Here is a 22,713-nt window from a genome sequence, read left to right as displayed (position 1 = left end):
CCGAAACTGGGCTCCCCTCTAGCTGCTCCCCATGGGTGCTGCCCCATCCAGAGCTTGCTCCCTGGGCAACAAAACAGTTATTTGCTGCCTCTTTCTTTTAAAATGCAGCTTGAGAAAGAGTTATTAATTTAATAGTATTAAATTTAATTAATTTATTTAATTATTAATTAATTTTAATAATTAACCTTACCACGAGCAGCTGGGGCCATGCCGAAACTGCTGTTGCCTTGAGTCCGCAAACCGAGGTTGTGGCAGCCGAACTGCAAACCTACGCAACCCAAAACTGGTGTTTTCAGTAACACCATGTCACACCCCAGCAGACAAAAGGCAACATCAATCCCACTTCTCTTCTTTGCAGATGTGCAAGCTTCCCGCAAGGGTTTTAAAAGTTGGTAATTCACCAACTTGGAAAAGAATTTATGCCCAAGAGAGCAAAGTTTGATCCTTAGATCTGATGTCTGTAGCCTCCATCTTCCAAGCAATAGAGACTCGTATGTGCCCTTGTTTTGTGCCACTGCAAACGCCGTCCCGCACTCCCTGGCTTAGCTAGGGAGAGTCCTCTAATCCACTGCAAGGGCCATGGGTCTGGAAGTTACATGTTGTAACCATCCTAACTAACATCTGTACCCAGGTATGTTGGGTAGTCCTTTGCTAGTCCTCTATCTTTCTGCCTAGAGCAGTAAAACTGAATCAATCTGACATATATGGGTCCAATATATCCCTATTCTCTCATGATCTCACCTCCTTTGAAGTCTCTTTTAATGCTCGAATAGCTTTTTTAATACCTGCTCTATATATCACAGTGCAATATATTCTTGGCTAATTGTGCTAGAGTGATTTCTCTACGGGAAGGTTTCAAATAAAAAAAAGACCTGGACGGAGCAGAGCTATGAAACGCTACTGAAAGTGTTTGGTCAGTGCAGGCTGATCCTGTGCCACCAAGTTTCCACATAAATGCAGTTATGTTTTGGAGGAGAGAGAACTAAGGTGACCTACTAATACCGAAATTTTCATGACTAGATTTTGGGCTCCAGAAAAGTGGGAATTTTTTCTTTTTTCTTTTTGCTTCCCATTTCTCAATTTCTCCATTTATTGAAAGAAGGATAGCTCAAATCTATGAAGCAAGTTAGCTATAACGGAATATGAATGTTTTTAAGCACCTGGGATAGAAGGAGAAGTCAGGTGTTCGCAGCAGAGTATCTGCAGCTGCAAATGTACAGTCAGTTCAGCTCTGCTGTCAGTCAGCATAAGGGACAGGAGAGGACAAACTTGCAGAGTCCTGAGATAGGAGAAGAAAAAAAGTTCTAGTCAAATCCCTGTAAAAAAAAAAAAAGTAAGACAATTTAAAAAGATGAAAGGGAAATAAATGTATGTAAAGCAGCCAGGAGAATAATAATAAGCCTTGGCAGAGGATTAAATGAAATTTGTACACAGTCTAGTGTTTAAAATGAAAGGATTTATTAAGACTTAACTTTAGCACAGACTAGCAGCAGGTAGAGTTTAAAAATAGGAAGTTTGTGTGATGTGAAGAAATGCTGTATGTGCAGGAAGCAGCTGATGTCCAAAGAGCGTGTGGACTTTTACTATAGGATAAAAAAAAGTATCAAAGAACAAGAAACAAGAAGACAACTTTTTCATACTAGGTTTGCAAAACACAAGATATCGTCAGACAATTTCTTCATAGACAGAGGCGAGTTATCAACCCTTTCTCCTAGACCACTTTCCTTTTTGGTGTCTTGATTCTAGTGAAAATGCCGGAGCACAAATGGCTTCTTGCTACTTCATTATAGCGACCTGCACAGCTCTTTGGCATGTGAACTTTTACCTTGGCATGAGGTAAACAAAAATACACTATTCCAGCTATGTACATCTTCCCAGGTGCTCTGAGTCCCCACCCTGCCCCAGTGCAGACCCTCTCTTCCCAGTAACTTTGTTTTGCAAGAGGCTGCCCAACTCCTTCCAGGGTTGGTAGCCCCAGCTGAGCTTTACTTCAGTTATTTCCTCGCTCTATGAGGAGATACCGCAGTATTCCTTTTTGAATTAGAGCCACATAATCCCCAAACGAAATAAATAGCTGAACTTCCATGAAACTGCTGAAAATAATGTAGCTTTGCAGCAATGTGAACGGGGAGCAAAGAACAGTCACAAAAAGATTAGGAAGGTTGTTTTATATCTACTCTATTGGAAAGAACTAAAGCTGCTCTTGTTTAAAATGCTTCAAGGAATGCTAGACTGAGGTGGTCCAACTCTCACTGACCCTTGGAGTCTATCAGCTCTGCGTATCTCAGCACTACTGAAAGTTTTAGCAGACCAGAGCACCCTGGCCCGGCCAAGGAGAGGATCCGGAGAAGCAATGCAGAAATTCCAGAGAGCTGCGCTGAAGGCGGCAAGGTGGAAAGTCGGCGGTCACAGATGGAGGTGTACCTGCAGCTGTTTGCAGGAGGGTTGGTCACTGGTCCTAGTGGACTCAAATTGTGGACTAATGCATGGATAAACTATTCGTGGAGCGCAACACGTGTCCCCTGAGTGCATAAAGCATCCAGTACTCAGGTAGAAATGAACTGCTTCTTTGCCAAGGAGATAAGAACAATTGAGCTCCTTGAGCTAATTTAGAAACCAAAAGTTAAAACCTCCCTTGGGAAGAGACTGTTTAGGAATAAAGGCATGGGCTAATTAGGCTTAATTGCATTGTCTTGGGACAAGTGATTTATTAGGCCAATCTAGACCCATGATGGGCCTGCAGGAGCGTGTTATCTGATTCACCAGCGGAATGGCAAATATCCAAGAGCATTTTTAACTTTGGAGTGAGTATCTGGGAGAAAAAGAAAAAAAAAAAAGAGAGGTTAATGTGCATTCACATCATCTATTCCCGTTCTCATTTCTTCAGCTCTGTACATCCTTTTATGTGGCTCCCACGATTGCCTCCTTGTTCTCTGTCAAGCATTTTCTCTCCATCTTCCTTCAAATCCTCCCTTGCAATTAAGCTGTATCTCCAAGCAATCTTGCTGTTTTTCTCATTATAAATAATCTTCTCTTTCTTTCCTCCCTGAAGGTCTTCCCCTATGTTTTGTCATCTTTGCCCTGCTTAGATTTTTAAGGTGTTTGAGAGAGGAGTTGTATGCTTCCTTCTAAACTCATGGGACTATGTACAAGTAAATGTGCTGTATATCAAGTCTGCTTCACTTATAGGATAGTTGGAGTGAGTGTGAAAGGAATGTGTTTTCATTCCCTGTGTGTACTCCCATGCTACTCAGACACTTAGTTTTGAAAACTCAGACCTTAAAATGGAGCATGTGGAAAATCAGAGAAATGGTTTCTGTCAGATTTCTCAAATATGTACAGTACTGTTTTTAAAAACCATGGTGCCGTACTGATTCCTGCTTTTCATGCCTGTTATCAAGGCATCAAAACGCTGGGATGAGTAGAGATAATCAAGTAAACAAAAGCACTTAGCTTCTGTGAGTCATGTCTTCTCCAAAATAGTATTTCTAGCATAGGTGTGTTTGGCTGCAGGTATCTTGAGTAGAGATTTGGAGATTTTATGTATATTTAAATCTCTGTCTAACAACTTACTCTTTCTATTATCCAAAACTCCACCAACAATATGAAGGAATGTCATTTAAAACATGATGCTTGTCATAGCCTTTTTTTTAATCATTTTTATTTTAAGGCTGAGACTGCTCAAATTCTTGCAATACGTTTTTAATGGTATTCATTCTTCAGTAATCACTCACTAAACTAGTGAGCTCACGTGTTAGATCTGAGCAGATTCAAATCTCTCATGCACGTCTCCTTCTGGACCATGCTGATGGGACATGCACCACTTAGCCTGCTCTGCCACGGCCTTTCCCACTCCCAGCCTCGGAAATGAGAGGGAGATGGCTTCGTTCCTTGTGGATGCGGTTTCCCATCTGTGGTCTCTAGATTTTCTTCTCAGATGGTGTAAGACACAACTGCTTCAACACATGAAAGGAACACAACAGACTTAGCCTGTTGGAAAGGTGAATGTAGCCTGAGGGCAACTCTTGCATCCCTGTTAACTAGCAAGGAAGAGATCCTGGGGCTCTCCTTGGAGTCCGTATGTTTGCTGTGATTTTCTTTCCCCCCCGCTTCAAAGGACTTGTGTTGTTAGCTGCCTGCTCTTTGTGCCTCAGTTCTCCACTTCAAGAGAGGTAGTTTTGAAAGCACTTTGCTGTGTTTTGATTTTTCTCAATAAGAGAAGGCTGAATGAACTTCTAGAGATGCAACACTCGAGCGGGTGTCACCTTTAACAAAATGGAAAGAAAACCTTCTTTACCTGATGTTTTAGTTAGTCTCCCCTCTTATCCTTATCTCAATCTGTATATATCTGTATCTACCTCACAGAACCTTTCTCTCTTAGGGAGGAAAAAGTTTATTTTCAACAAAAAAAGTCAAATAAATCTGCCATTTCCACTAAGAGCTTGCTTGCCTCTGTGCAGAAATGTGCTGGAACTAATGCAATTTTGCATTTGGGATTTCCTGCTAGATGTTGACTCACTTTCAGTATTTGATCATTTTTCACTTTTTCTACTTCAGATGCCCACTTCTGGTACCTTCTATGAAGATTTCCTCCTAAGATTCTCAATTAAAGCTTTAGTCTACACATGTCCTTTAAAAATGAGAGTTGCTCATGCTTTTGTATTAGTTCATTAGCCCACAGTAGGGAACCGTTTCTAAGTTTTCCTTAATGTATGTGTTTCGAGATCATAGTATGCCTTGAAATTGCTCCAAGCTGAAAGTACCAGCAATAGCCATTATGCTTTTTTGCCATTAATACAGTTACCTTTTTTTCCCCCATTTATGTCCCCTGGAGTGTATTCCTGTAACTGTCAGTTACCGGTTCAGATGGGATCTCCTGCACTGCACGTCTCCCAGAGCTATCCGTGTCCCTGCCCTGGCTGAATACCTCTCTGGCTTTAGCCTCAGCTCCAAGACCACGCATAGAGCTCACGTTGTGATTCATATCACAGCCAGCACCTGATTCAAGCCATGAGCATTTTTAAAGGTAATTGGAAGGTCGTTGCCCAGGTTAAGGAAATAATTCAGCCTCTTTATTTCTTGCAAAGTTGTTTTTCTGTGTGTGGACACTGAGGGGATTTTGTATGGGTTTTCCTTTTTGCTCGGTTTACCTCTTGCATTTGTTTCCACTTGTTCATTGGGTTTCTGGTCCTCATACCCCGTCTTTCTCTTGGCTTCATCTCTCCAGAGCTCAGCTAGGAGAAGATGGTCTCACCAGGGCATACAACTCCATATTTTCCTTTTTCCTTGGACTCCCTTAGTCAAACCTATTTTATCTTCACCATTACTATGGGCAAGCTAGATCATTTCTTTTGCCCCCACCCCATTTCCTTTCTTGCTAAGTCCAGCAAAGCAAGTCCACAGCCTGCTGTCCTTTACTTCTTGCCCATCTCCGCATGTCTTTGAGTCAGGAGCTTCTTAGAGACCTTCGTGACATATGCTGTTTCTTCTTGCCCACACGCTTTAAGCCATCCTTCCTCTCGCTTTCCATTTATGAAATATTTATTTTCACAGCTGTTTGCTGGTGGTAAGCTCTTGCTATCACAGTCACTACTTCTCATTTGCCATTGAAGTCATTGGCAGCCCTTGCTGGCAGGTGCCTCTTGCTTCCCCATACTGCATGGGAATGACAGGGCAGCTGCGGCAGCAATTTCAGTGTCGGGGACAGAAATCGGTGCTCACTTGTGTGTCTGAAGAGCAGTGTCCAGTAAGCTGCTGGGAAGGACATTGTATCCCTCTCTTATCCCCTTCCTTCTCCTAATTTCTCAGTTGTCATAGCATCAAATCAGGGAGATAATCACACCAGTGCAACTGTTTTGGGCAACTTGTAGGATTTTTTTCTGTCCCATGGCATGAAAAGCAGCTCCTCAAAGTGAAGAATTATTAATTTCTTTAGCTCTGTACAGTTTATTGAACAAAAACCTATTAATTTCCTAACTTAATCTAGTTTTTCAGCATCCCTCTGTTTTTATTGGCAGTTTTCTGACTTGACTTTCTAACAACCCATTGTAAGCAAGGGCAGAGAGGTTTATTTGATCAGCATGTGTTGGTGGTCAGGGCTGCAGATACAGTTAGTTTGTGACACAAGAATAAGCCCGTATAAGCATCCTTATCTGATGGCCTCTCACCTGCTCCTACAGTGGGAAGAGCTTGGGGGGTCCTGAAACTAGTGTTGGACCTCGTGTCAAACATTTTGACATACATACATTGGACCTTGTGTCAAACATTTGACCTCATGTCAAACATACTTTAGGGCCCAAAATACCAGTAGTTTTATGTGCTACTGAAAATTAGGGCAATTACAGCCCTGTAAAGAAAGGACCCGAAGTTACAATTCTCTCATGTCCTCTAGTGACAGATGAAATTTGAACTTTTGAGGAGAGGCTCTTTAAAATAACTCTGAAAGATGCCCATTTCTGTTCTCCTTTAATGATTTCATGTCTTGGACTTCAGCTCAATAAACTCCGTCCGAGTTCTTTTCTCCTTGAGCATCACTTAATGTTAGTAAATGTTTTGTAACCCAACTACTGGATTCTGTGGCAACTCTGCTGACACTTAAAACTGAATTCAATTAGTTCCAGCCACTGACATTAAAAGTAAAAAATAAAAAATCTCATCTAACGTGGACTGGTTTTTGTTTCAGGCAAAAAGCAGAGGTGATAACTCTTAGATTTTAGCTAATAAGGATTCTAGTATGATAAAGGTCTTGCATTAATATTGTGATTACTGTATTCAGAAACAACAAAGACCTGAGGAAGCACAGCTTCCCAGATCTTAAAATTTTTATATTGTCATTCAGTCAGATACATGTATTATTTAGAAATCTATCTAGATATCATCCCCTCAAAGATTCATTCAAGGGATTGAGGAGACTCTATAGTTCAGTAAATGCGTCATAGTAATCAAAACCATCCAAGTCTCCTTTAAGTCAGAATTCACATTTAAAAGTACCTCTAGGAGGGATTGTTGCTTTTGCTTCTTGTTTAATTTAATCTATTTGAAACAGCCTAGAAAGAACGACTGGATTCTTAAAAATGCAATATACTGGGTTTTATCACCATAATATAACTGGGGACTATTCAATACTTTATAAAAGTCGCTGAGAACTTTATTAATATCTCTATGTGTAAATTGGCTCCCTGCTTGATTTTTAATTTCTGGTGTTAGGCAGAATATTTGATTTCCTCTTGCTAAATGTGCTAACGTACTCTTGGCTGTATTCCCCCTTTTCATATATCTGATATTTGGCTGGTGGAAGTGATATATGAGCACTTTGTGACAATAGTTGTTCGTAAGCTGATTTAACAGTTTTTAATTCAAGTTCATTAGCCTTAGAGGGGTTGTTTTTTGTGAGACCTTTTCCTGGGATTTAATTTAAGCTCCAGTTTTGTCTGCTGCTTGATCATACCTTTCTTTTGCCTGACCACGGTGAATGAAATTATCATCCCTCATCACAAGAGCCTTAGAGGTTTGGCGGGGAGCTCTGTGCGACTCCAAGGGGCCCTGATTGGATTCACAGCATTGCAGCCATTTCTCTTTCTCATGCCCTGATCACGGCAACTTGTTCCCTGCTACAAAAGTGAACTCAATCTCCTTTTGTTTTGACCTGGAGGGGTAATATGGAGGGACACGTTGAAATTGGTGTATTCCCACTTGTGTTGACTCTAAAAGACTAACAAGGAAAAAATCAATTCAAGAAGAGTGTGTGTACCCTCCATCTTCAAATACCTATCAGCTCTAAATCACCTTGCACTTGATTGACCAAACAGCCTAGGTTTTCACCCAAGAGTCTCTCTAATTGTGGCAACAGTTGCATTAAATTCCCCACCTTGGAGAATGAGGAAGCGCAGGGAGCTGAGACCTGTCCAGCTACTTTTGGAAAAAGGATGACGGCTCAAATCTAGAGTTTTCTTAATTTCATCCATTGCAGTTACATATTTAAGTCAGTGTCATTGTTTAGATTATGAAACTGTTTTTCAGGGTTTCGGTCTTTGCTGTTAAAATTTGCTGCTAGGCAGAAAGTGAATTTAGTTATTTTTTTAACCACAACAAGCCTCAAAATAGAGGAGAAAAATTGTCTCCCTGTAGATGGTACTGAAAATGCAAGCTACTTAACAGAAGAAAAACGTCATGCTATTAGCCTCTAATACAATCATATTACTTTGGTCTTTTGACAAAGTAAAGCCTCATTGGTATTAAATATGAAAAGTTACTACTTTCACAGTAGCAACTTTTCATAAGGAGTTTTGATTTTTCTCCACTGACTTCTAAGAGACTGGTCCATTAATAATGTATGACATTGTTCACAAGTCACATATGCTTAATAGTTGGGAAACATTTGTAATGAGTTGAAAAGGGTAAGGAAAGCATCAGAGTAGGTACAAGTCCAAAACTACAGAAGTCTGCGGCTAATAATTACCTGGCTTCAAAAGCTTTTCAGATTCTAACAGCAGATCCTACTTAGAATTAAGAACAGACATCGCACAGAATAGAGTAATGAAAGAAGTCTAATCTTACCGTTTGGGGTAAAGGATATCTAAATAGATATAAGGGAGGGGAAAAAAAGAGGCTTTAAATATAGCTTCTAGCAATCTTGGCAAGGTTTTATGAAGGAGACAGAGCTAAGTTTCCAAATACTGCTAGATTCTAACAGGGGCTAGCTGCTCACTCCCTTAATCCCCTATGCAAATCCTAGCCCATATATATACACATACTCTGAAGTACGCTCCGTAACTTACAGCTTCACAATATGTAAAGAATTTCACCCACACAGGAGAGTTGAAACTTTGAATTCCGCTTTTTGGTGATGAAATTGAGGGTCGCTTTTCAATTATTCTTTGTTTTGATTAAACAGGCTCCTCATCACCACACCAAATATTATTTGAAATATTTATTTCCCTTCCAGCGGGCTGTCAACAAGGGAGCTCTGGGTCAGAGCACGACCTTGTTGTGGTGCCCAGTATGGAGAGGATGGAGTTGCAGTCGAATAACATTGTCGATGCACTTGGGCTTCAGTTTGGTGGAAAGCACAGCTGGAAAACACTATGTGGAATTAAGCAGTAGAAATATTGATTTTTTTTTTTGATTTTTTTTCCTTGATGTAAGTGCCAGTTAGGTGACATGAATCAAAAAAAAAACCCATAGAATTCTGAACTCAACAGAAACCTGACACTGGAAATAACTTTTGAGCCTGAGAGGATAATTTGGGGCAAGGCTGAGAAGACAGAAAAAAACAGTGGTATCAGTCATTACCTCCAAATCTCCTTTCCTTCTCTTTATTTCAAAAAAAATCCAGTATAAGATACTCCAAGGAACTCTTTCTCTATTCTTACATGGTCCTTATTACTAAGTATGTAAAAACAGTTTAACAAATATTCTCACCATTCACCAGAGAGTTAGGGCAGTACGGAGCAGTATTTCTAGAGTGAGGGCTTGAGGCATGGAAAGACTAAATGACTCATCCATGATCAGGCAAGTCTGTGATAGAAAAGAAAATTGAAACTCCTTCTCAAACTCTACTCAGTGAGTCAAAAAATTACTATGCAAAGCAATGAACAGGTTTTTTTCTGCTTTCTTTGAGGGGGGGGCTTCGTTCTTGTTATTTATTCTGAATTTTGGCATTGAATCCAAAGAAACACAATCACGCTCATGTGCTTGCAATAAAATTAATGCAATAAAAGTGAAATTAAAACATATTTAAAACTTGCAATTAGAAAACTGCAATAAAATTAATGCAGAGTAGAATGCACAGATTGTGCCCCCGTTGTTGAACCTGGAGATCAGGTTTGTGCTCAGAGTCTGTGGAGAGCTGTTTGTAAATGGGGTAAGAGTAAGGTGGTTTAAAGGGGATGATACAACTGTTTGTATGAGTGACTTTTGGGATTGACTTTCGTCTGAATGCAGCAATATTAGCAGATGCTCCTGCTCAGGACCTGAGTCCTGGCTACTTTTTCTATCTGTATCATGCTACGTGGAGCCCAGGACATTGGAGGAATGTACTTAGTTCTGGAACTAACCTTTCGGTTGAGGTGGAAATTCATATATGGATGTAAGGCATGCTAAGGAATACTTTTTGTCTTTAGGAGCTGGCTGTACCATTATTTTTTTTAACCTGCCTTTTGAAACGTTGAAAGCTGGGCAGAGCTGGATTCTGAATGTGGCATCAGAGTGTGGTACCACCACATTCTCCTGGGCAGCAGGGTGATGGTCAAATCGCTGTGACTGAGGTCAGTAGTTTGTTCCCAGCTTCAGGCTGGCTCCAGCCTCCAGGCTTTCTGTATTCTTTTGAAGCCTGATTCCTAAGACTTAACGGGTTGTTTATTTAACACGCTTCCTGCTAATGGAGTAATATTGGAGACAGTTAACCTCTGTTCTCTAAGCCTGTGTCAAACCATACTGTGCCTCTTGGTTGTCTGTTTTAGGTCGTAACGGTGTTGTGAGACGTAGGCACGGGGAACGGATGTGCTCCATTTCATTCCTTCTCCGGCACGAGGTGGCGTTTGCAGACATAGCATAATACTGGGTTCTGTGCAATGAACTTGGGGAGCAGGGAACTTCTCATTAACTTCTCAAAGCCGATTCTTACGCACGGCTAGAACAGTATCATGACATCTCAAGCAAACCTGGAAGTTTTTGTGAAAGTAAGGTGGAGCGTGAATGAAGAGCTTAGCTGCCACCCAGCAGCTACCTCAGCCGCTTTGTGGACACAGTCCACCCCAAAACTGCCTGTTTACGACTGAACTTAACTCACGGCTTCAGACACATAGCATGCTGTGCTGGTATATGCTCCTGGTGTAGATGTAGTCTAAGGAATGAATATGAAATTTCTAGGTAGCACTGTGACCTGATAACGGAGGGAAGACAAACTGTTCCATGCCCAGTGAAGCGGGCAAATGTGATATAAAGTATTACTAATTGCACACTGCATTTCTGCTGTAGCTTGTCAACATGCTTTCTCACGGATGTAAAATGATTTCTCACACAATATAACAACAGGATGCTTCCAGTGCATTGCCCTCAATTGTAAAAGTGAGGCCACATTAATAGTATTTCCTTGCTTTCTGCATCGCTACTCAAGAGTTTTTTTGCCTCCTTTTTTTGTTCTTTGGTTGGGTTTTTTTCTTGCCAAGAAGGGAAATGAGACCCATGTTGCTTCAGGCTGTAAATTATAAACAAGTAGCATGATCATCTGGAACTTCGATGCAAAGGTCAAAGGAATTTTTTTGTATTTTTTTGTATGTTCTTTAACTGCATCTTCTTTGATGTTTACAGTGCACATACATCGTGATCATTATATCCTGCACTCTTGCATCATTAATGCAACTACAAACGATCTGGCTCAAGTTATGAACAACCAGCGCTTCAGTCTAACACAGAGAGATATGAAGGAGGAAAATGAGCTCAATAAAAATACTTATTGAAGGGATTGTTCCCTGGTGTAAATATGCTTAAAGAGACTGTGACTAAATGAGAGGATACTGCTCCTTTCTGGAGTCATTTTCCAACCCAGCAAATCTTTGTTCATTAATTTGTAAAATAAGAGAGCATTTTGGGGTAAAAACAAGGAATCTGAAAGCCTTTCAGCTATATTTCATTACATGCCTACTAGTTTCATGAAATTGAGCTAGTGACAGTTTGCTTCAAATTTTGTGTGTCACATTTGAAAACGACTTCTGTGCATAGACTGGAAAGCTGCAGAATTTGCTGGGAAAGTCTCAGTGCTGTCAAACCATGAGGACACGGGTTTTATCTGAAGGATAAAATAGAATAATGCGTTAGCTATTTTAAAATTTATTATAGTAGTGGGTTTGTAAGGACATGCACACCTCACAGAAACAGCAACAGCTGATCCGGCACTAATTTACTCTCCTTTTTGGCATTCTTGCAATGGATTTAATGTTGGCTTTTGCTGCCGATGGGGAGGTGTTAGCTGCGGAGGTGCTCCAGGAGCACCGCTGCCGAGCAGCCGTGGGATGCTGCGGGGACCGGGGACAGGCAGCAGGATGCCATCCGGGCACACACCGCCAGCCGGTCATCGCTCGGATAACCGTTTGGATTGGTGCTGTGTTAAAACAAGGCAAGTGCTCAGTCTGGATGCGTTTACATGTAAAAGGCAGTGACCAGTAGAACATTATTCTCAAAGGTTTATAGCGGAACGTTTGCAAAATTAGAGCCTTTTCTCCCCAGACGCACGGATTTTTAACACGCTTCACAAAATGGTTTTTCTCTGCACTGAGAAGGATGTAACTGTAGAGTCCAGTTACTAACAAGTTTAAGGTGTTTTTAAACATGAGCACATCATATAGGGCCTTTCAGAGCGTCACTTTATACATTTTGCAAAGATGATGGTTTAGAATCCCAATTCAATTTAGATCTTTGTATCTTTGTTTTTGAAGCAGGAATAGTCAAAATGGTGACTGCATTTCAAAATACTCCTCCTGCATGCAGAGTAACAACTCCTTAATAAGAAATTTTACTGCAGTATCTTAATGTGCCGTTTTATTGCCTATTATTTTTAGCAAGCATTTATAAAGCCTTATGTTTGGGGTTTAACACCTTAGCTATTTCGCATCGTAACAGGTTGAAATTTGGCATAGCAGTGGCAACCCTCATTTCAAAATTTTCACAGAAAATTGTAAACAGCAAATTGCTAATTTGTAAAGATTTTGTTAATTTCCACACTTTGAAGCCTGTCAACTTGAATGTCAAATAATATGACATCCATATGGACCATTAGATCAATGAGAGTGTAGGACCAGAGCTGCCTCAAAGTGCACATCCTGTAGCGGCACCTCTGAAGTTCTAGAACAGCCCAAAAAAAAAAAAAAGCCAAAAAAAAAAAAAAAAAAAAAAAAAAAAAAAAAAAAAAAAAAGCAAAAGCAAATTGTCAAAGTTATGGTAGGAAAGGGCAAGATAGCTAAAACTGTCTTTAAAAAAAAAATCTTTCATTCTGTCATTTTGGAAAAGTTCTGAAATTTCAGTTTCCAGGTTGCAAACGTGGCGCTGCAGCAGAGGTCTGGTTTTAAGCCAGCTTCAGAGTTAGCAAGTTTTGAACATTCAAAAAGTAACCAGAAAAAGTTCTGAAATTTCAGTTTCCAGGTTGCAAACGTGGCGCTGCAGCAGAGGTCTGGTTTTAAGCCAGCAAGTTAGCAAGTTTTGAACATTCAAAATGTAACCAGAGTGCTTTTTCTCAGGCTCTGAGTAATATTCTGGTTGATGGTTTTTTTGACTTTAGGATGTGGTGCAAACAGAACGTAGTATTGTTTTCTCCTTGCTACAGAGTAATAGTCCAAATGTTATATTTCCCATGGATTTTTTCCCGTTTAAAACTGTTGCAATATGTGGAATGTGTGTGCCATTGACATTGGTAGTATGTTGTAGCAATATACAATACTCAGGGTTTATAGTAAAACGTTCTATATGTATTATACAGTTCATATTAAAAAGGTGGAATATTTTTTATGATTCAAAGCATCAGTAACTGAGTCATTTCGGCAGAAGATGCATTATTTATTTGGGGTATATTAATTTTGGCAATGTAATTTCTCATTTGAAATGAATGTATATTGCACTATTGATTTTCATGGGTCTTAGAATAATAAAAACATCATGCAGCAATAAAGAAAAAAGGATACTTTTTCTGTATACACTGTGTTTGGATGCAGCTCAGAGCCTTTCATAGAGGTAAACGTAAAACCTACGTTGTTATACAGAAATACGAAGTACTTTATTTTACACCATGGTGTAATGGTATTCATATAACAAGTCTTTAACTCAAACATGGTCTTAGTTCTGCAGAGCTAAGCTCTTTTAAGCATACTGCAGAGAAGTGCTCCTGCTTTAGAGAGGGGCAATGCCTTTCTTTTTCCTTGTTTCCTTCCAGGAAGGCTGATGTACTGTGAGTTTTACATAGAGACTTTTTTGCTATTATGAATTTTGAATACTTACCAGGCTTCACTCCTAAAAACTCTGCTACCTGGCATAGAAAAAATTGAGCAAAGCCTTGGAAGAAATGGTGTCCAATATGTCCAGTCCTGGAGATCACAGACTCTTCCTTGACTTTCGAAGGTGGTGACTTCCTAAGATTGTAATAGCACTGGTACATGGGAAACCTGAAGTAGTACTGATGTTGTTAGTCGCTGAAACTACCGTGTACGGAGTTAAGAAGTACAGAACCCAAGGGAGGTGGGGAAAGACTCCTTGATTTTGTAATATTGACTTTATCTGCGGTGCCTTGGGCACTAGGTGATCCAGTGCGTCTAGTTGCTTTGGAAAATTGTTTGTAGCTATGTCCTTGAGCATATTTTTCAGCAAATATGAAAATGTTAATAATACAATATCATCCTAATTTAAAAGCTTGGATAAATTATTTTAAAGTAATTAAACTTTAATTTCTTTTTCTGAAGATGATCTAAAAAAACCCTAATTTTTTTATTAAACTGGTGTGGTTTATATTTTAAAGAAAGATTTTATTAATAATAAGTTCTGTTCAGAAGAAGAAAAGTTTACTCAGAATTCCCATTGCGGTCTCACAGAAAGGAAAAGGCAATGCCCACGCAGTCCTTCTTCTGAAGCCCTGTTCTCTGTTTGTTGTCCCTCACCAACTCCTTTCCTTGGAGAAACTCAGATTTTGTAACGCCTTTTAGCTTTCAATATTCATTGAACTAAGTTGGGAAGGTTGCATTTAATACCTTGGAACAAAACAGTGGAAATATTTCTGTTCTATTTTTCGTTCAGTGAAATGAATTCAGACAAAATGGATACTGTTAGAAATCAATAGTTAATTGAAATATGTGTCACATTTTATCATATATAGTTAAAGAGAAATTCCCAAACAGTAATATCAAGATTTTAGCGGTAGCTATTTATATAATTTATTGCATTTTTATGTCATTCTGAGAAATACAATGTATTATTAGAAATGTGTATACTTCTCAATCTTACTTATATATTTCTTAACTCTCAAATCTAAATTAAAAGATATTATACCAAGATTGCTATTAACTTACATTCTTTACAAAATCTTAGGCTAATCGGCTGGTGGGGTCATGACTTCAAAACACGATTCCTCATGGAAAACAGTATGTATTTTTACAATTCCAGTTTTACCTTATTTGGTGTATTTATATATAATCAGCTTCAATTTCGTAGTAGTTTGAGGCGAAAGGATAGAACTTTGCATTTCCTCATTTATGTTAAAGGTATCAAGCTGAACTCGTCCCAAATATGTAATGAAATGGAGTTAACGAAATAAGTGTGGGAATAAATTTGGTCTCTGCGCATATGGGTCTGACTATCTGCGTCTAGATATTTTGCTGAAATACCTTCAAACTGCAGGTGTAGAATATGGATGAAAGTTTCAAAGTATCTCAGTGAATTAAACACGTAAGTCTCTGAGGAGCGAGGATCTGCCATCATTCACTTGAGTAATATCTTACTTTAGGATTAGTTCCCCTTGAATTAATGAGAAATTATATAAAGGTAAGGCAACCTGACATAAGTCATGAAATACCACTAATGTTTCAGCATCTCCAAATCCCTTGCAGTAGTAAAGGATGTGTTATAAGACAAAAATCAAACCTGCTCTGAAATAGCTAAATATTTATTGTCCCAATATGAAATGAGGACTCCTTTCCAAATCTGACAGCTAGACAGTTCAACTCCGTTTTAACGTATGGCAGAGAGAATATCCTGAGGGATCAAGGAGGAGAAAGGAGCTTTTTGGTTCAATTGGTTGTTTTGTTTTTAATATATTTTTAATTTTCTGTGGCAGTGCCTGTTGATGTGACTTTGGCTGGAGAACACCTCTCTAATAGCCTCAGTCTGCTCTTTGTTTTCTCACCAAATGTAAGAGAGTGGCGGTGTGGAAAGCCAGCAGGAGACACAAATTGCCTTGAAATACTGTTAGAAGAAGAAAAATATTGTTTATTCATTTCCATGGACAGTTTATAGGGGAGAAGTTGGGCAATGATCATTATAAAATTAGACAGTCTGCAGTGCATGAAAAGCATTCCCTCCACAGAATCCTCTTGCTCTGGTGCTGGAGCATGAAATATAAACGGTGACACAGAACTTACAGTGAGGCTTTATAGATTTATTAAATAGGTTTTGTGAAATTTCACAGCCTAAAGTCTATGCAACTTCTCCACGTGGCCTGAAGCTACACTTAGCTGCATATGCAGTCTCCCGCGTGTCTCGTCAGCTCAATAAATTTAAGGAACACGATTCCCTGCTCACGGCGGCACCACGGCTCCTCACGAGCGTACCTCTGCTGACTTGGAATTTCTCTGTTTTGTGCCTGTGTTAAAAGAGAGTCAAGTCTAAAGGTGGTTTTAACACACACCATTTAAACAAATCACTTGCAGTTCTCTAGTTCCCACGAAGCCGCTAATGAAGTCTTCCACTGGATAAAATTGGGCTTCGCTCAAAGTTAAAAGTATTATCTGTGAATAGATTACTATTTCCTTTTAATGACCGATTCCTACAGGCCACATTAGTAAAATATTTTATTGCATATGGACAGACTTCAAGATAAGGTCCAATCCATTAAAAGGAAGAAATCAAAACCACTAATATAAGTTATTCATTTTCCAGAATTACAGCTAAGTGAAGGAATTAATGGATTTCGGTTATCAAATCCTCCAATTTTACTGGTCTGTGCTCTGCAAGCTAGTTTAGAGGTAAGTAATTGCTTTACTTTGAGCCTGAATTTAAGAGTATAAAAATATTAAATGTTACATGTATTATTGCTGTCTCCCTTAAAAAAAAAATTGCAAAATAGCTAAAAAGCAAAAGAGGGCAATGAGAAACAAGCAAAATAAGCCAACAGCCCTGAGAGACTAAGGCCTTTAATGCATATGCTCATCACTTCACTGTTGTCACAAACTTTGCTCTTGGACCCAGTATACTCGAGGTTTGCACCTCCGAGCCTGACCGCCAGCACGGTGTGTGTCCCAGCTTTTAGCGGCTCAGTGCAAACTGAGTCTAAACTGAACCAGTGTCTCAAGGAACATATCCTCCCCCGTAGTCCCTTTTATTATGAACAGAAAAGACAGAAGCTGTCTGTGCATGCTTCCTAAAAGGAGAATTAAAGAGCCTGGTACAGCTCCAGCAAGGGTTTTGTTTCATCTCTCCGTTAGTTTTTTGGTGGCCAAAGGAGCGGAGCCCCATCTCTGACGAGCCAGTGAGGTCGTGGCTGTGGGAAGGGCAGTCCTGCCATACAGGGCGAAGCCCTTCGTGGCGAGGAAGGGGTGGCCCACGTGCGTGGTCAGCCCGCTGGCCCACCTTGGAGAGCACAGTTCAGCCCTGCCTGAAGGCATGCAGCTGTCCTCCCAACACCCTGTGTCGGGCTGCGTTTCTCTTACGGACGGTTCACCCCTGAAATGCAGGACTCCAGGAAGGCTGAAAGGGATGGTTTTACATAGATTTCCCTACTATACGCTACTGTATTAAAATTTTTCCTAAGCTGTTTTTCAAGCCAGCCTTGGTTTGCAAGGTTTTGCCATCAGCGTAAATGGGAGAGTTTTATTTCTGCTAGCATTCCATTAGTGCTAGCGTAACGGCAAAGCTGATGCTGGAACAAAGATCCATGTCCATACACTCTATGTCCCTCTTCTTTTTTTTCCTGAAAAAACACTGTCTTAAGCAAACAAAGTCAGAAAATTGCCAGTTGTGCTCTCCCCAGCTTACACACAGTGCTGAAGGACTGCAAAGGGCACAGCAATGCTTCTTGTTCTGCCTGACAATTTATTTTGTTAGTCCTTAAACATCCAATATATTTTTTTAAACTTTATGTGACCTTCGAGATAAGCTGAAAGCTATTCTGCTATGACCCAGATTGTCAGGGCTCCAGTTTGTGTGGGTTGATGTCATTTAGCCCACTGCAGGGAGCTCGAACAATGAGGGCTGAGCAGTTTCCATCGCCTCCCCTTTCCATGCCTGCATTACCTTTTGGCACAGCCAGGATTTCCCAGTGCTAATTGCTCTAATACAGTGGGAAACAAAATAGTTTTCATGTCTGGCAAGAGATGGCTACTGAAACTGTGTGCCACCTTCACTGGGACACATTAAGCAGAAGGCAGTGTTTCCAATGGAAACGACGAAAACGGCGAGTGTTAATGCGTGTTATTCCTCAATAATGCTTAAAGTGACTGTTACGGCGGTAGCTGCTCCCTTTTATGGAAAAAAGGGGAACGCTCTGCAGCCACATGTGCAAGATCTTTTTCAAAAATTTCGCCCAGGAGGCCAAATATTCCTTGCACAAAGCCTGAGCAAACAGATTTTTGCATGCAGCCTGAGGAGATCCATCCTTCACGCTGCGGCAAAGCCCGGAGGAGTAGGAGGCAGGTCTCCCTTTTCCCTCCGGTAGCGCGCTGAATAGGCGCGTGTACGCTGCTGCCTGTGTGGTGAGGGAAGCACCTCGAGACTTTTGTTGAGCTGTGCAAGCAGTGACTGCTGACGGCTCTGGTCCCCGTCACATTCGTTTCGGTGACTGCGCTGGCTCCGTGCAAAGCCTCTCTTGCAGCAGCCATGTTTTGTTTCGGAGAACACATGTAAAGGCTTTTGGTTTTGTGCAGCGTCTGGCGGTTGGGATAGCTTCATGGAGTAACACTGGGGGTGCGCTACGAAAGAGTGAGTTCCAGGAGCTGCTGGAAGCCAGACTTTGTTGTATATTGAGTAGGATTTCTCAGTTGCCTCTTTATACACTCTTCCAGGTTATGATATAAGCAATCATAAGTGTTTAAAGAGTGTTAACTTGAAAGTGTTACTCCTTCACTGTGGAACAGTGATTTCTTGAGAGTGAAGATCATGGATTTCCGTACAGGACCTCTGCCTTGCCTCTGATTTTGCAGCTGCAGTCAGTGGAGGCTTAATTGTCCACGAGCAGCGATACTGCGTTTCTGTGCCAGAATGTGACTGGAGGTGACTATCGGTACTCGTACGCCCATATCTTCTCCTTTTTCTCTGAAGCTACTTGCACGAGAACAAGAGAAGGAAGGGTTTGAGGAAGGCAGGGGCAAATTGATTCCGGGGAGACATTTTCCATTATTCCCTGTAACTGGGGAGCAGTTCCAGAGCACAAGCAGAAGCTGCCTCGCCTTCACCTGCTCCCAAACTCTTCTGCCACGAAGTTTGTTCTTCTTTGTGTGGCACAGTAGTGCTGCCATTTTTAAGCAACCACTTTTACATGTCTCAGGATGTTTTGAGTTTCTGCAGCTCACTGGTCCTTGTAGCTGTGTAAGAGCATAGATCTATTAAACCAGAATCAAGTGAATATTTTTTTCTTCATGCAGACTAGCAGAGACAGAAATTGTACAGGACTGAAAGCAGTAAAGTCAATATGTTAGTATAAAATTTGAGTTTTCAAAGACAAGAATTTGTAGATCAGTCATGGTGTTTCGGTCTTGACCCTTGGATTTTGTTACTTGAGGTACGTACAAGGAAAACCTTTTATGTGTTTTTGAGTTTCATGCAAACCTGTTGAATGGATAGAGAATTTATGGCTCCTCTTCAGATATGCAAATAAATGCTTTCTTAACAAACTGTTTTTGTGTACCGGTTGATTTATGCAGGTATGGTTATATGTAAAACTTTTTAGCAGTAGAGAGAAATGTCTTTCGTTATCTGAAGTAGTAACACTATCCTGTGTTTTCAAAAGCCCAATCCTGCCATGTTTATGTATAATGTCTATCTGATATTGCCACTTGATTCCAGTGATAAAGTCTAGAGAAATCCGTTACACTTTTAGTCTTCTTTACTTCCTTTTTATTTTCTATAGCAACTCATTTTCATTCTAATGATTTAAAATCATTATAGGTCTTTGGTCAAACTACAATGAAAGCATTGAGAAGGAAATCTGTTCTACTCACCGGTTACTTGGAATACCTGATAAAACATTACTACAGTGAGGATAAAACAAAACCAGAGAAGCCCTTTGTAAAAATAATTACCCCATCTCAGATTGAGGAAAGAGGATGCCAACTCACACTCTCTTTTTCCCTTCCAATCAAATCTGTGTTTAAAGAGCTGGAGAAGAGAGGAGTAGCTGTGAGTAAATCAAACTTTATCTTCTTATGCACCGTTTTGTGAACTTATACCATGACAAAGTAATAATTTTGGTTTTTTTGAAATACAGTCTCATATAAGGCCAAAAAAGACTGGGAACGATGAAAATTGCTTACATAGTATCTTCAGTCTTGTGTAAATAATCAAATAAGTAGTTATTTTATAAATTATTTGTTATTCTGTATATTGTGCTTTCTCTACTGATTTATTTCCAGTAGTTCTGTGAGTAACACCCCGGAGTCACTACTGAGGTTAGAGCTGCTTTATGGCTGCACTATGGTGGGAGGCATTATGGATCTGAAGCTGATGGTATGAACAGGATAGATAGGGAAAAAAAAAAAAAAGAAAAACCCCAAATCACAGGAGAAGCACAAACGGGAGTATGTCAGAGCTGCCCAGTGCAATGCACTGCCTGCACAGGCTTCTCCTCTTCAGTGTGCTTGTCCAGGTCCCCTGCCGTGGGTCCAGGCATGCGGCCAAGACCACGAAAAGGAGGTCGGAGGCACCCCGGGGTGCTGGCAGTCAGCAGCGCTCGGGCGGTGCTCACCATCCTCAACACCACAGCCCGCACGCCGACAGCCCGACGGCAAGAAGGAGCTCTGAACCTCCACCAGGTCCTTTCCCGATCTGCAGGTGGCCAAAGCCTTGCTCCTTGTGAGAGGTGGAGGAATTAAAAAGCTGTCATTTCCTTAGAGATGCGTTTTAGCACTCAGAAAAAGAGGTCACTGAACACGGTTACTGGTGAGCACGGCTCAAAAAGAGTAAAAGCTAAATATAAGGCTATACGCATTCGGTGATTTAGAAGTGCTGGGAGGTGAGGCTGATAGCGTAATGCCATATAAATGATATATGATTTTTATTTCTGCTGATGACTTGTGTCCCCAAAGGGCAACTCTTCTAGGCTAAATATGCTGCTGGTTTGGTGCTGCCAGGGAATTCCAGGAAACGCTGCTTTTAGGAGGGCACGGGGCCTTCCACTGTTGGCTCGTCTTTGCGATGCAGTAATGTGCTTCAAATATGAGAGATTATTCAGTAAAATGTTCAAATTCACAGAGTGGAGGAAGGAAAATACTGCAAGCCCTGCAACTTTACTTGTACCTGCATTACAAGACACTCTATCATACTGGCATGTTTCTGTTTCGTGGTGGCTTTTTTGTCACCCGTGTGTCTCTTCAACTATGCTCTGCTATAGGCACTAAGGTAAATTATGGGGATATATAGCTCATTTGGAGCCCCTCAATGGCATTGCTAGAGTCCTGCCCATCCTGAGCCTTGCATTCTCTTTTTAGGCAACCCACTACTCTTCTTGCTACATTCTTCACGATAATGCTCCTCACAGGAGTTTTTTCGAGATGCCAAAGTTTTTAAATATGTCTCTTTGTCAGTCCAGTCATTCTTCCTTGAAGACAAGGATGACACTTAAAAATATAGTCTGACAGGTAAATATGAAGTGACTTGAATTTACTAAGCATTCCCTTTCTGTTTTGCAGTGTGACATGCGAGAACCAAACGCTCTTCGCGTTGCCCCAGTTCCTCTCTACAATTCTTTCCATGATGTGCACAGATTTATTGAAATCCTGGGATCTGCAATTACATCTTCAAAACAAACAGCAAACAATACTGTGCTATCTGGTTCTTATTGATGGCTCAGCTGTATCTTTTAATCTATTTCTGACTAAGATGCATTTATCCCGCTGAGCGATTCTTTGCTTCTAGTAGACTGAGCTATATCCCATGCAATTTGCAAAAAAATAACTGTGCTTGAATAGTTATTTACAACAGATATAGTTTTATTAAAGCTCATATTTCCACTCTGCTTTGACTTTGACTTCATGAATTAGTATGCTTTGTATATTTTAATGGGGCTTTTCTTAAACATTTTATGTAGTTTTATTACATTAGCTTTGAGAAGCATGGAAGAATTGCTATCAACTAGAACAGGAATGAAAAAAAAATCCCTTCTTTATTATAAAAATGATGCATAATAAACATGGAAAATAGACAAATCACCAACAGTTAAAAGATACAGTCCAATTTACATTTTTAATTTATCAATTCTATTTAAAGTACATGGTATACTCGAAAAGTAAAGGTTGAACAATTAGCTGTTTCAAAACTGTTAACTGCTGCCTACTGAATTTTTCAAAGGGCCCAACATTTTGAGATTCTAGTTTAATGATTTAGTTGAAGAATAAATTTACATTGCAGGTACCTTCTTTGGTGTGACAGAGTTGACTAAAACAAAACATTTACTCTTTATCTTTCTAGGTAGTCATCTTGGAGATTATATGCTTGAGAAAGCTGAGAACAATTTTAAATTCGTGTAAGCCGGTGTGAAGGGCTGTATGAGCACTTGCTGCAGTTTTAACAAGGCTTATTTTTGATTAGACAAAATGAACTCTGAACTGTTTAAGCAGCAGCAAAATATCTCATGGTTAACTTACAGTGTGGCGCAAATTTTTAGAGAGATTTGCACTGGGTAAATAAGAGCAGTGAAGAAAAACTGCTTATATTTAACCAACACTTAAAAGAACCCAGAGTTTTAAGACATAAATAACACCTTGCCATGATTGGCAACTAAGCTCCTAAGTCTGTAGCTATTCAGTGCAT

The 22,713-nt window shown here is 40.2% G+C and overlaps 1 protein-coding gene across 1 annotated transcript in view; it reads left to right on the top strand.

Annotated features, from left to right (window-relative positions):
• KYNU (kynureninase) overlaps positions 1-21,913 on the top strand; it is a gene marked incomplete at its 5' end in the record, with an annotated part of 48,417 nt that extends 26,504 nt beyond the window's left edge. Inside the window, 4 exons of the mRNA XM_010294800.1 lie at positions 15,067-15,119; positions 16,633-16,718; positions 19,855-20,085; positions 21,594-21,913. Of these exons, the coding sequence (XP_010293102.1) occupies positions 15,067-15,119; positions 16,633-16,718; positions 19,855-20,085; positions 21,594-21,746 (523 nt within the window). The remainder of the gene's footprint in view (positions 1-15,066; positions 15,120-16,632; positions 16,719-19,854; positions 20,086-21,593) is intronic.
• Positions 21,914-22,713: the final 800 nt, after the last annotated feature.

The sequence above is a fragment of the Phaethon lepturus genome, unplaced genomic scaffold (genome assembly GCF_000687285.1).
Source record: "Phaethon lepturus isolate BGI_N335 unplaced genomic scaffold, ASM68728v1 scaffold3269, whole genome shotgun sequence".
Lineage (NCBI taxonomy): Eukaryota > Metazoa > Chordata > Aves > Phaethontiformes > Phaethontidae > Phaethon > Phaethon lepturus.
This window is presented reverse-complemented; position numbering and strand designations above follow the sequence as displayed.